The 14,767-nt window shown below is 45.1% G+C and overlaps 1 protein-coding gene across 1 annotated transcript in view; it reads right to left on the reverse strand.

Moving 5' to 3' along the window:
- The window catches only part of LOC139646581 (ribosome-binding protein 1-like), a 27,034-nt gene extending 14,798 nt beyond the window's left edge, over positions 1-12,236 (reverse strand). Inside the window, 11 exon segments of the mRNA XM_071522485.1 lie at positions 667-744; positions 846-886; positions 1,252-1,343; positions 1,483-1,579; positions 2,556-2,709; positions 3,630-3,748; positions 4,199-4,351; positions 4,625-4,747; positions 7,552-7,700; positions 8,126-8,813; positions 12,216-12,236. Coding sequence (XP_071378586.1) covers positions 667-744; positions 846-886; positions 1,252-1,343; positions 1,483-1,579; positions 2,556-2,709; positions 3,630-3,748; positions 4,199-4,351; positions 4,625-4,747; positions 7,552-7,700; positions 8,126-8,786 — 1,667 coding nt within the window. The 5' untranslated portion in view covers positions 8,787-8,813; positions 12,216-12,236.
- Between the last annotated feature and the right edge of the window lie 2,531 nt (positions 12,237-14,767).

Below are 14,767 nucleotides of genomic sequence, written 5' to 3' on the forward strand. Positions count from 1 at the left end.
AGTCTGGAGACACCTCACCTTTTCTAAATAATATTTGAAAGATATTGAATTTCAAAGTAATATTTGATTTCCTCTGTTATTTTTCAATGAAGAAATAAGGAAACAAATGTCTGCAAAGCTTTTAACATAAATATCTATTTCCTGACATTTTGGATCCGTTTCTTCAACACTCTGCTTCCTGTTCAGTGTTTTCTTCTTCTGTGGTGTGAACAGAAGGATTTTCATGGCAGAGCGTCTGACTGTCGGCATGAAGGAAGTGTTTTTCTGATGAACGATTAAATTGTTTTAGTGTTTTCATTAAATATATTTGCATGTATGATTTTTTTTCTCAAACTAAACCTAGTTAGTGTTTAATGGGGTTCAGTTCCTGCAAACCGACAGAGAAAACATGCAGATTTATTAAATATCTTAAAAAAGCGAAGCGTCCCCAGACGTCTGACAGGTGGTGTGTGTGTGTGTGTGTGTGTGTGTGTGTGTGTGTGTGTGTGTGTGTGTGTGTGTGTGTGTGTGTGTGTGTGTGTGTGAACTCACTGCATCTGCATGTTTTCTATCTCTAAACAGCTTTATGGATCTATCTCTGGATCTATCTCTATATCAATAAGCTGACCTGAGTCCAGTCTTTGTTTAATTTCTTGTGTGAAAGCAGCGACAGACGGAGTTACTGACCGGAGCGTCTGTAGCTCGCTCTGCAGCCGGCTCACTTCCTGTTCCAGGGCGTCGACTCGCTCGTCTCTCTGACGCACGCTGACACACAGGAAGTGATGTCACACTCTGTCACATCTTCACGTTACTTCAAGTATTCTTACAACAAAGTTAACAAAAAAAAGAAAAGAAAAGTATAATACCAGTTCTTCAGCTCCTCCACTTCAGACGATGCGTCCACCTGCTGACAGAAAGATGAAAAATTATCTAATTTCCCATAAAATAAACAGATTTAAGAGTAAAACAGTTAAGAAACAATTATTTTCTTGTATTTTCATATCAAAGCCCCATTACTTTCCTTCCTGGAAACAGAATATATTTAACGGTGACATCATGCTGCACCAGGAGGCGGAAATAAAAATTCAACCAATAAAACATCACAGATTTTGGAACAGCCCCGCCCCTCCGCCCTCCCATCCAATCAAACTGCCTCTCTCTCCCTGACTGATCTCCCATTGGTTTACACTTTTGAATGATCCCTCCCTGCGTTAAGCCCCGCCCCCCAACATCCTTTTCATTGGGACCGCTAAAGTCTTTGCAGTCCGATACCTGGTCTTCGGTCTGGACCTCGGCCTGGTTCTCCATCTGGGCCTGGAGGGCCTGCAGCTCGGCCTCCCGGGACGCCAGCGCCGCCCGCAGCTCTGAGGAGGAACAGCAGACGAACCGTTCAACTGCCGTTTGTTTTCTCACCGACAGGAAACTCTTTCTACACTTCAGTTTCTATAAAAAGGATGGATTAGCTGTTAGCATTCATGCTAGCAGCTGAAGCGGCGTACGCACCGCTGGCGGCGGCGGCGTCCTGCTGCGACGCCCTCAGCTCCCGACCCGCCTCCTCCAGACTCTGCTGCAGAGCGCGCTCAGTCTCCACCTGACCCAGCTGCAGACAGACAGACAGACAGACAGGTCATGAGGTCACTTCCTGTGGGTGGCTCAGCGCCAGCCGGCCTCAGCTGTTATGCTGCTTCTCCACCACATGGTACCGGCTCGACTCGACTCGACTCGACTCTAGTCGCCTTTATCGGTTTTCCACTGGGCGAGTCCCAGGCACCAGGCACCAGGCACCAGGCACCAGGTCACCTGGTACCTGGGACTTTTTTTGGCAGCACCTCCATCGAGGTTCCAAGCGAGCTGAGGCACCAAAAGGAGACGTGAAAACACTGCAGACTGCTGATTGGTCAGAGAGAATCGTCATCATCGCGTGACACGGGACATAAATGCTAACCTTAGCTACCAGGTTAGCGGTTAGCTTACCCTCTTGCAGTCTGCTGTCTCGCTGCCTTCAGCCTCTTCTGAAATAAAATCTGTCTCCTTGCTGTGACTAACAGACACACACCGAGAATGAAGTCTGTCCCTTCCATATCCTCCATCGTTGCTGCGTGTGTCGTGTTGAAGATGACGTCACGGCAGTTTCATGTGGCGTCGCGGCGTCGCTATGACGACCAGTTGTGGGGGGTGGGGCACACTGAGGGGGTTCTATCTGCAGTGGAAAACCAAAGTGGTACTACCACAAGGGAGTGGAGTCGAGTCGAGCCGGTGCCATGCGGTGGAAAAATGGCTTTAGTCTGATCGCTGAAATAAACTTTAGTTGGCTCAAGAGGAAACTACAGTTAAAACATGTTTGTTCCTGATTGGCCGGACGGGGGAGACATGCTGACTGTCACAGTCTGAGTCACACCGAGTGACAAAATCATTTACAGCACAAATTAAACTACATGTTGGGACTTGAGCTGAAGTCCTGACTCTTTAACAGACTGAATTCAACACATTTTTGAAATACTGATATTGTCAAACTTCAGTTTTCCTCCCACAACGGAGCTGTGACATTTTGGAAACCCGTTCTTCATCCCTCTGACCTGGAGCCGGGCCAGCTGCTGCTCGGCGGCGGCCATCTTGGCCTCCAGACTCTTCCTGCGCTCCTCGTCGGCCTGCAGAGCCTCGGTCCGCTCCGCCAGCTCCCGACCCAAACGAACGCTGTCCTGCCTGAGCCGGGCCAGCTCCGCGTTCTGCCTGCAGGGGGGGGGGGGAGACCGTCAGACAGACAGGCAACAGACAGACAGGTAGAGAGACAGACACTGGGCACAGATCCAGTTCACCAGTAGATCAGAATGTCGGTGCGAAAGTGCGAAAACCAATTCAGTTTCTATGAGAAAAACAGTAAATCTACATTTTCTGAGGTTGTTTTTTCTGTGTTCTGATAACTGGTGTGAAATGTAATTGGTGTAAATAATTCATCGTTTCGTTTTCCGTCCTTTTCACGGTCTCGAAAAAAAAAAAGTCTCAAAATGCAGCACGACTCGTCTCTAGAACGGACGTTTGCTTGTTAGAATTTTGTGACTTCCATAAAATAAACATTTTAATGATAATGCAGCTCTTTGATGACTGTAAAAAGATAAATTATTTCCATCAGAACACAGAAAAAGCAAACCACAGAAAATGTTGCTGTTTTGTTTTTGCCCATAGAGACAGAGCGGGCAGATCTTTGTGGGCGTGGCCTGTTTGAAACGTCACGCCATTCTGATCCACATCTGACACTTCCACACCACGTGACTCAGCAGCAGGAGGCGGACTGGAGCGGCTCAGTCTGTCGGGGACTCGGTTCTCATCTTGGGATCTTACTGCTTCACTTTGAAAGCTGCTTTATGTGTTTTACTCGTCGGAACGCCCACATCCGAAATAATTTGTATTTATGAATTAAAATCAACATGAACAAAAGATGCAGCAGATATAAACGGCTGATGGAGAACCAGATGTCTGCAGGTTCCTCTGCAGTGAGTCAGTGCTGTAACTCCCTGTGGGGGCGGGGCCTCGCTGTCTGGGAACAGATGTCAACAAAGGTCCTAGTGTAGGTACGTGTGTGTGTGTGTGTGTGTGTGTGTGTGTGTGTGTGTGTGTGTGTGTGTGTGTGTGTGTGTGTGTGTGTGTGTGACCTGCTCTCTGCCTGGCTGGTGGCCTGGTTCAGAGCGTCTCTCAGGATGGAGTTCTCCTGCTGCAGGCGGGCCAGCTGGGCGTTCGGCCCGTTCTCCAGCTGCTCCTGCAGACTCCCAATCTGTCCGGAGTAAACAACCAGTTAGCTAAACATGCTAACAATCTGTCCGGAGTAAACAACCGGTTAGCTAAACATGCTAACCCTAACGTGCAGAGATGTTTAATGAATTGATTGTTAAAATGTGATTTTGTTTGAGCAGTACATTTTAAAGTTATGACATTTTCAAAACACCATCCTTTATTCCAGTCAGTTTCAGTCTAACTCCAGGAAACGCATCACAGCTGGACTCGCTCCTGATTGGCTCCCTCACTAAAGAATGGCTGAAATCCGTCCAATCGGGTTCGACTTTGCAGCATTTGAACCGGAAAGCTTCGACTCAGCAGGTTTCCCTCATTCGAATTAGAGGAGCCGCTGCTGTCGGCCAATCAGGAGCCAGTATTGTGACGACTCAGTCTAAACTAAACTAACCCGACCCTTCATTTATCTGCAGAACATCATGAGCTGTCTGACCTTCAGGTTGAGCTGCTGGGTCTGGGTCAGGTGATCCTGGTGCGAAGCCTGCATGCGGGCCTGGAGGGCGTCGGCCTCCTGAACCCGAGCGCTAAGCTCCGCCTTCAGACGGGCCTCCAGCGACGCCATCTTGGATTTCTCAGCACCGAGTTCCTGCAGGAGGAAACGCAGCGAGTCCGAACTAAAGTTCTGATGGAAATCCTGAATTTACAGAATGACACTTAAGACAGAAAGCCACAGTCATCAGCCATCATTTCTCTCATTTCCAATGCAAATCAACTTGTTTCAATTATTTTCTAGAATAAAGTGACGTTACCGTGTCCTGCCTTACCCGCCGTGTTTCAGGGACAGTCTTGAAACAGGTGAAACTACAAAGAGCCGAACTGACGGAGGAACCGGTTCAGAGTCCAGATGAAGCCGACTCACCTTGCTGAGCTCCCGGAGGCGGGTCTTGGCGGCGGCGGCGTCTTCCTGCTCGGCGCTCAGCAGCTTCTCCTTCTCCTCCAGCTGTTTCTTAAGAGCAGCCAGCGGGTCTCCCTTCTGACAGGCCTGAGGACACACACACACACACACACACACACACACACACACAGACACACACACACACACACACACACATACTTCACTGACTGATCCGATACGATGAAGGTGGAAACTGTCACAGAGCTACTGGAGCAGGAAGAGTTAAAGGGGCATGAAGTGATCTAGTGATTCTCAACCTTTTTACATCAAGAACCTTAATCCAGTCCACATTAGAGCCACAGACCCCATTTGATGAGATTTTGTCTCTCAGAATCAAATCTGAGAATATTTTTATTGTTAGATGTTTTTGTCCAGAACTCCATGACTGTCTGTGTTGCAGGCAGAGAGAGAACAGAGAAACTGATCAGAACATCTTTCTGCTACTTTCTCTAACTGTGTTAAGTTCTTGTGAATTAAATAATGCTGAAGTTTAACACGTCATCAATGTGCCGGGGACCCCCTGGAACCCCCTCAAGGACCCCTGGTGGTCCCCGGACCCCACGTTGAGAACCACTGGTCTAGGACCTCTGCTGACATCTGCAGGCAAACAGGAGGAACTGCATAGCGATGCCATTGGCTGCTAGAATGTAAACAATTTAAAAATGTCATTACAAAGTGACAATAATATAATTTGGAAGCAGAGTTTATGAAACTGTGATGGTCAAGAGTTTCATTTTCTTTCCCACGATACGTATCTTCACATTTTGTATTGTGATGTATTGAATTTCCACATATCGTCCCCCATCTTTTTTTCTTTTGGGGGGGGGGGGGGGGTCAGATTTGAACCAAGGAGGTCGTGTTTACATGGTACGTGCCTCAGACCGTTGATCCACCAGAGCGGTTTTCCAGAAAGACGGTTTAAGAAATCCTAAATCCTGAATTCTGACTTGAGTGAGCGAGACACGGCAGAGCGGGAACTGATTCAGATTTCAGTGATCAGGATCGGACAGGTTGAGACTGAACTCTGTGCGTTCACAGTGAATTTATAAAGCCATCCTCAATCGAGCACTGAAAACAGGATTAATGGATTCAGAGGCGACGAGCAGAGCAGAGCGTCATATTTCACTCCAGCTGAACAGGAAATATTAATGACAGTTTACAGTGAATTTCAGCAAATTTAAAATAAATAAATAAATACACATCAGCAACACTTGTGAGACTTGGCATGGCAAAACACTGTAGAGAGTTAATGTGTGAGTTAACTATAAAGTTTAATGCTTGTTTTAGTCATTCAACATTTAACAGACCTCTGAGAACTGATGTTTAATTAATAGGAAGGATGCAACATATTGCCTGAATTGTACACTCTTCATTTTTTTTTATAAGAACAGAATTCAAACTCGTAGGATTTTATCTGCTTGTAACTAGGCCTACTTCATTTTCTTAATCGTAGCCTAAATGTAGACCTAGACTTATTTCACTTCCACTCTGTAGCTGACTGGAAGAAGGCTGAGGCTGTAAAATGGGTCCAGCAGCTTTCACATAAAATATATAAATATATCGGGGTCACCCTCTCTCGAAGTAAAGCCCTACGAATAATTTGAGCTTCCATGTGGACGGGATCTTCATGACGGGTTTAAAGCCATTTTCCAGAATAGCTGAACGAACTGACTCTCTGAAACTCTGCAGCTCAGTCTGGTTTGACTCCAGTCAGCCTCCAGTCAACCTGCCACAGAGCAGGTTAGCTTCAGAACATACAGTAAGTTGCCATTACAGTAGTAACTGATCTAGATTTACTCTGATCTCAGTTTTTGGAACAGAAAATCCCAGATTTCTGTGAATTCTGAGTTAACAGATCTGGATAATTTACCAGTCTTGCTTTCTGGAAAACCCCTGTGGACGCTCCGGACTGTGCAGAGGTCTGTTGTGTATTTTGCCCGTATGTAAATATGTATAAATGCCAAGTTTTTGCTCCTCACCATTTTCACCATGTCAGTAAACAAAATGGAGAAAACATAAATGCTACTGAAATCATAAATGTTGGAGATGAGTTTATCTATGCTGTATGGTACATTAATGTTCCTCATGGTACAACTTGAGTTGTTTATGGAAAAATAAGCAAAACTAGATAACTGTGTTCACTTCATTGGTAAAATGTAGATAAACACAAGCAGCAGAGCAGGAGCAGCAGCTCAAAGACTCAAGTGCTGCAACCCGAACACCTGGATATGCAAATAGCTTAGGGGTTAAGAGTCTGTACTGAACTGCTGTGTCAGTGAGTTAGGGCTGCAACTAACGATTATTTTCATTGTCGATTAATCTGTCAATTATTCTCTCGATTAATCGATTAGTTGTTTGGTCTATAAAATGTGATAAAATGGTGAAAAATGTGGATCAGTGTTTCCCAAAGCCCAAGATGACGTCCTCAAATGTCTTGTTTTGTCCACAACCCAAAGATATTCAGTTTACTGTCATAGAGGAGGAAAGAAACCAGAAAATATTCACATTTAAGAAGCTGGAAGCAGAGAATTTTGACTTATTTTTCTTAATAAAAATTACTCAAACCGATTAATCGATTATCAAAATAGTTGGCGATTAATTTAATAGTTGACAACTAATCGATTAATCGTTGCGGCTCTACAGTGAGTTAGAGTCTGTTGTGTCAGTCTGTACTGCACACTGTGTCAGTGAGTTAGAGTCTGTTGTGTCAGTCTGTACTGCACACTGTGTCAGTGAGTTAGAGTCTGTTGTGTCAGTCTGTACTGCACACTGTGTCAGTGAGTTAGAGTCTGTTGTGTCAGTCTGTACTGCACACTGTCAGTGAGTTAGAGTCTGTTGTGTCAGTCTGTACTGCACACTGTGTCAGTGAGTTAGAGTGTGCGGTCTGTTACCAGCTGCCAGGAGTCTTGGCGGCCCCCGGCTCGGTCGCTGAGGACCTGGATGAGCTTGTGCGTCTCCTTGTGGCTGAGCGAGGCGCTGCACAGCGTGGACAGCAGCGTCCCGTACGGCAGCAGGAGGGCGTCCGGCTCCGACACGCCCGCTGCCACAGGGAACCCATCGGGACAATCCGTCAATATTCTCTGTACTTTAAAGTAGTTTAGCTGCACATGTGATGGAAACCAGGGCTGCAGAGCTATGGATAAAATGCTTTTCCCACTTATTTTACTGGATATTGTCACCATGATTATTGATCACAATTATTGGTCTCAAAAAATGTGATATTGACCTTTTTACTTCTATATTAAAGTGCTAGTTGTATCAAGTTAACCATCAATCTATCATCATCAAATAAATAGTGCTGCCTGGTGGAGACGATCGGTCTCTATCCCAAACCAGTAGTATTTTAACGCTAGTGTATCTCCACATTAGGACTACATTTCCCATCAGCCCTGTTGCTTCAGCCTAACCTAACCTAACCCTAACACCCACCCCCTCCCCCCTCCCTGAAGAGGATAAGCTACCAACCTGGTTCAGCTTTGGCCTTGGATTTCTTCTTCTTGGACGGGGTTTCTTTGGGTTCCTCGGTCTTGGCGGCAGGCGGTTCGACCGGAGCCACTTCTACCACCGGGGCCACGGCCATAACAGGCACTTCCTTAGCAACGGTCTCCACCACAGGAGCTGGCTCCACCTTGGCTGACTTCTTCTTCTTCCTCTCCTTTGGGGACGGAGCTGGAGGCGACACGGCGGCTGGCAGGGGGGCGGCGGCGACCACAACAGGCTCTGGGGCGACAGCGATGGGTTCAGGCTCCGGTTCGGGTGCCGGTTCGGGTGCCGGTTCGGGTTCAGGGGCAGCGACTGGCTCCGGGGCCGGTTCTGGGTCAGATTCTGGTTCGCTGCTGGTCGCCGCCACGGGCTCGACGCCGCCGTCCGGCTCCGGGAGCTTCCCGTTGGGCCGGTCCTCCTTCTTCTTGCCTTTGCTCTTCTTGTCCAAGGTCTTGTCCTTCTTCTTCTTCTCTGTGCGCTGGCCTTGGGTTTTGACGAGGCTGCGGCGCTGCTTGGCGAGCGCTTCCTCATACGACGTCTCCTTCATGGAGAGCGTGGAGACCAGCGCGATGCCGATGGCCGAGACGACCATGAAGCCTCCGAAGACCATGAAGCCGAGGGTCTGGGGGTCCGAGACGTCCATGTCTGATCAGTTTGTCCCACGGCGAGCCTGAAGAAGACCAGAACATGTCAGACAGGATACAACACTCTGAACCGAGAACAGAATGAAGACACGCTGCACTACGAGTCTTAATTAGCCGATATCTGCCTTTGCATTAGCACGGGGACCCGGGGGGAAATGAACCCACGGCCTCTGCAGTGTTAGTGCCTTGCTCTTCCCACTGAGATACACAGGGACTTGAACTCCCAACCCAGAACACAGCAAAGCAACAATGTGACTATGAGGAAGTCTTGATCTATAGCCCGGAGAAAAGCTTTTTCGTCCTTGATCATTCTCGGCTCACGGTAATATCTTTCGTCTGGGTGCTGTAACCTCTGACCTTCGACCTCCTTACTGTTGCTTCTAATGTTGGTGATCGAGGAATTTGAGCTTTTTCTAGTGTTGAGCTGATTGGAAGTTTGTCTGGATAAGATTGTCAGGTAAATGCCTAGAATGCAAATGCAAAACAAAGTACAAAGGTGACAATGATCAAGTTTCCCTTTGTCTTCAGCCTGCAGACGACCGGATGAATAGAAACTGACAGTCACTATCTCACACACTCTAGACAATAGAGTTCCACTGCAGAATTAGACAGGCCTATCCAAACTGACTCCAGCTCTAACAAGAGGAGTCGTGGCATCAAAGTAAAGCACATTATGGACGAGTCATCTTCAGATCACTGCTGCCAAACAAGTTGCTAGCAATGATTGAGGAAATTTATTCTGAAATACTGACAGGAATTTCCAGTAGTATCTTTTTTTCTTCCAAAATGGAGACTATATAGAGTTTGGGAGTGAAACCCTGAGAAGCCAAACTCATAAACTTTTATAACTCCGGTTCTCTGGGATAATGACGCAGCGGAGCGGAGCAGCCTGAGGCTCAGAGACTCTGCCGGTCCACTCCGGACACTTCGGCAGGTAACCGATCGTTTTTAGGGGGGAAAAAAACAGTTTTTGGTTCTCGAGAAGTGAAAACGGCTTCTGAGTTCAGGCTGGGAAAATGAAAACCAGGTTTCCTTCCCTGCAGGCTGTGCAGTCAGCAGAGGAACAGTCACACTGCAGAAAGCCCTTTAATCTCATGCTGAGTTGTAAAATCTACTGTAAGACACATTTTCCAACCTTTCAAACTGTATTTAAGACTCAAAGCAACATTTAACCATATTTAAGACCTTTTAAAGTCTTGAATTTAGATGTTTCAATTCAAACCATTTTAAGACTTTTTAAGGACCACAGACTGCAAAACAAGTCAAAATATCTGCCAATGGAGTGAGAACATTTCCTTCATTTCAAACGCAGTTTCATACAGAATTTCTTGAATTCAGCGATAAAATGTATTTTCTTTCTCTTCTGGACTGAAGCCGTCCAGAAGTGACGACAGCAGACCCTCCTGCCTTCAGATTCACTTCAAATATGCTCAGAGGGTTAAATAAATACGCTCCCATCCTCACACACACATGCAGATATCCCAGACTCCACCGCTGTGGGCTTCAGAAGGTTCTGATACTTTCAGACTGAAGACTGAAAACTCACTTTTGAATGTGCCTTTTGTATCGCATGGTGTGAATATTGCCATGTATTTATGGTCCTGTTTCTGTTTGATTTATGGAGGGAAAGGTATGACACATGCTCGCCTCCTCCACATGACCAGTCTGACAGCACTGCTTCTGTTTCATATATGATTTTTACAATTAAAATCAATCAATCAATAAAAGCCCAATATCAGTGTGATGTATCAGTCTAAACCATGTGTGGAGTTTAGTGTCCCATGATGGTCTCAATGTTTCAGAGGCTTTTCACCCTGACAAGAAGAAAACTGAATACTGGGAATTTTCTGGCATGAAAATGTATATTTTATATGTCTTTAATATATTTACACTCCAAAGAATACGATCACCTTCACACATGGAAGGCACATGGAGGAACGAAGCATCTGAGCTCCCTGTGTGCTGCAGGAGGAAATCCTCCATATAACACAATGCAGACTGAAGAAATACAGACAGAAGAAATACAGACTGAAGAAATACAGACTGAAGAAATACAGACAGAAGAAATACAGACTGACTGAAGAAAGGGTCAGAGGTCAAGACATCACGCTTTCCCAGACTGCTCTTCTTCTTTGTTAAATCCTGGTAGCATCATAGGAGGAAGCCTCCAGTACGGGAAACTGATGAGTGTGTTTGAAGAACAACCCCCCCCCCACACACACACACACACACACACACACACAGCCTGCAGCAACTCAAACCAGCTCACACAGAGTCATTATTCTTTAATGCTAAACTCAGTTCAACAGCTTTTAATCTGCAGAATAGAGTTCATCACATTTCATCTTGACATAAAGCTGGAGGAGGTGAATTCACACAGGTCAGTAACAGCTGATGGAAGTTAGGTGAAGATAGGATCTTCTTAAGGGGAAAAAGCACAAATTAATTATTTTTGACAAAATGATTGATTTTTGTTCCTGGCTGTTTGCCTGGTGATGAGGTCAGAGTTCACCCTCCTCCTTGTATTTACCACCATCAATGATTACAGCTGATAATTCAGTGATTTCAGTTAAAAGTCATTCAGTCAACAACAAAACTTTTTTTTTTAATCTTCAGCACAATGCAGTGAACGGATCAGGACAGTCTGAATAAACTGGATGAGAACAACAAAATGATTTGAACTGAGTATTTTAGGAGCAGAAGGGGCGACGTGTCTCAACGCACAATTAACCCTTTGTGCCCCCCCCCCCCCCACACACACACACACACACACACACACACACGTTATGTAACCTAGTACACTTTTCTCCCAGATCTCCCCTCTGACCACCTGAGATATTTCTTATTAAAACCAGTAACACCAGTAAAAGTCAGTGTATGCGGGACTAATTTTCCATCATTTCAATGATCCATCTGTTCCCACTCTGGGAATATTTACTGGAATATCAGATCAGCAGTGGGCCAAGATTACATGATGAATTATTAATAGTGACTTATTTTATAAGTTGTAGGTTTGTTTGACTTTAGTCCCCCAGTTAGCTCATGCAACATTTAACTTTTCAATTAAAACAGTCATGAATCACAGTGTTCCTCCTTTTGATCGAGCGAGAAAAAGACTCCAAGTGTCTTTTCTACACATTTCACTAAAGGAAAAAGAAATAAAAAAAAGTTTTTATCTCAGTAGGCTACATTTTCAAAACTTTTCACCCTGACGTGTTCAGCTGCAGGACAGACTGACAAGTCAAACAAGATAACTTCTCATTCCCGAAAATTCATTATGTTTCATCAGTTATTGGTAGAAAAAAAACCTAACTATCCAAACTGGCTGCTCGGCCTGTCTGGCCCGCAGCAGCACAATCTGGAGCAGGAACAGAAGAATAAAGCGGATTTAAAGCAGATTTGAAGGTTTCAGGTGAAGCGGGTCTTACCTCAGCAGAGTTCAGTTCAGGCAGAAAGCAGCGGACTGGAGTCGTGGCACTTTCTCTGCTCAACACGAAGCCCCGCCCACTGCCCGAGCCCGACGGCATCTCATTGGACGGCGGAGATGTCAGCCAGGGGCATTTAAACCAACCACGTCATCCGGAGCAGCGGAGGGCGGGGCCAGCTCGCTCGTTCCGCTGATGGGATTTGTAGTTTTTGTCTTACGGAGGCAGATAAACGCATTAAAACCCGATTTACCACATTTTATATTGCAGAAATAAAGTTTGTATGGGCAGACAGAAAAATGAATAAAGTAAATGGATAGTATACATCATGTAATTCACATTGATTTAAGGATAGCCTACTGTTTTTAAGGAAAAATATAGACATAAACATAAATTAATGCTTTTCTGAAGGTAATACGAGCCTACAAGAAACAACTAAATCATATAGTAGGTAATCCATACTCTTTCCAGTTTCCACTCAGTCTGCTTAACATGTTGAAGGTGTGAGCTGCACATTCTGTATATTTCTGTAGGCCTAACCCCACAATGTGTTATATTCTGTTTATTGCTTTTACTTTTAGTGCTTTTATTGCTGTTACTAGCTACTAGCTAGTTAGCTAGTGTGCTAATCAGATGTGTTAACAACAAGACAGTGATGTTAGCTGACCAGATGCTATGGTTAGCTAGCTAACAAGCTGACATTATCTAAACACTAAATCAATCAGATGGATCAGTGATGAAATGATCAGTTCAGTCAGAAACAGACAGAAATTAACCGTCTGTTCAGTTCTGACATTTAAAAAACAGATTCTACAAACGCTAATTATTCCTATTGAAGGTTTAACTGTCGGTTTGATTCTGTTGACAAAATGTTCTTAATGTAAGTCGCTTTGGACAAAGGCGTCTGATAAATGTTGGATAAATGTTAGTTGTCCTGTGATCCTCATGGCTTCTCTTCTTGCTGGTCTCAGGTTTAATCTGTAAATTTCCTCTGTGAGTTTTTAACCTGTTTGTTGTGCACACACTCTGTGTTTGAGTTTAGTGTGTGTGTGTGTGTGTGTGTGTGTGTGTGTGTGTGTGTGTGCGTGCGTGTGTGTGTGTGTGTGTGTGTGTGTGTGTGTGTGTGTGTGTGTGTGTGTGTGTGTGTGTGTGTGTGTGTGTAAAGCATCCGTCTGGACCAGGAAGTGGCCTGGGGAAAAGTAAAGCATGTTGCAGGTTTCAGGTTGTTGTATTTCCCTCCCAGTCAGTCAGCTGAAGCTCCAGAGAGTTTGAATCTGACTCAGATTAATAAATTCTCTCTCTGTGTTTGTTTTCTTCATTTCAGACTTTCAGATTCTCTCCAGATCTTTTTTTTTTTTCTCCTACAGTGAAACTGAATGGGATTTTGGATCCTGTTTTCCATCATTCTGTGAAATAATGTCAGTAGAAATGACATGATGAAGTTATTACATATTTTAACACTTTACTGAATTTTTGTGTGGATGTTGTTCTCATGAAATACTGAATGCTCAGTCTGTAGAGATGTTTTATTGTTTTCATCAGAATCAGAGGAACCTGAAAGTAGAAACAGTCAATATCAGTGTTGGACAGTTTAAGGCTTTATCATCATGTCACTCATCTGAGAGGGGGCGGGGCTAGAAACATGATGTCACAGGGAGACTTCAGGCTCTTGGCTGCTTTCTGCTCTTAAAGGACTTTTTGGGAAACGGTCACATGTCAGCCCTCTCTGTCTTTCCCCTCTCTGTGGGGAGAACCGGGGCGATTGTGGTACTTTTTATCTCTGCTTACATGAATGAACAGATACTGTAAGCCTGGTGGCTCATCGTGTATTTGTAGTAAAAACCACAGAACTGCTGTGTTCAGGTTTCCACTCGGCCCTGATGGAATATTCCTGGACTTCTTCATGACTTTCCATAACTAAGAAGGAATACTTCCATGACCTGAAGCTGTTCTTCCTCCCTGGTTTGTTCGTGTTGTTTTTCAGTCTGAAAACCAGATAATGTGATAAATGTGTGAAACCAGCTGGAAAACACATTCTGCTGTTTTCCTGGAAAGTGACCTGTCTGGAATTCACCTCTCAAAGTCCCTGATATTCCAGGATTTCCAGGACCAGTGAGAACCATGAAAGGTCCGGATTTTATTTTTCTGTCATTGAGAAAGGAACTGAACCACCAACTGCTTCAGTAGAAACCAGTAGAGACCGTGTTGTACTGTCAGCTCCAGTAGAAACCAGTAGAGACTATGTTGTACTGTCAGCTCCCAGTAGAAACCAGTAGAGACCGTGTTGTACTGTCAGCTCCAGTAGAAACCAGTAGAGACTATGTTGTACTGTCAGCTCCCAGTAGAAACCAGTAGAGACCGTGTTGTACTGTCAGCTCCCAGTAGAAACCAGTAGAGACCGTGTTGTACTGTCAGCTCCAGTAGAAACCAGTAGAGACCGTGTTGTACTGTCAGCTCCCAGTAGAAACCAGTAGAGACCGTGTTGTACTGTCAGCTCCAGTAGAAACCAGTAGAGACCGTGTTGTACTGTCAGCTCCAGTAGAAACCAGTAGAGA

Source organism: Centroberyx affinis, unplaced genomic scaffold, assembly GCF_046629955.1.
Source record: "Centroberyx affinis isolate AG114_WGS23_722 - 3 ecotype Tasmania unplaced genomic scaffold, CSIRO-AGI_Caff_v1 ptg000995l_1, whole genome shotgun sequence".
NCBI classification, from domain to species: Eukaryota; Metazoa; Chordata; class Actinopteri; order Beryciformes; family Berycidae; genus Centroberyx; species Centroberyx affinis.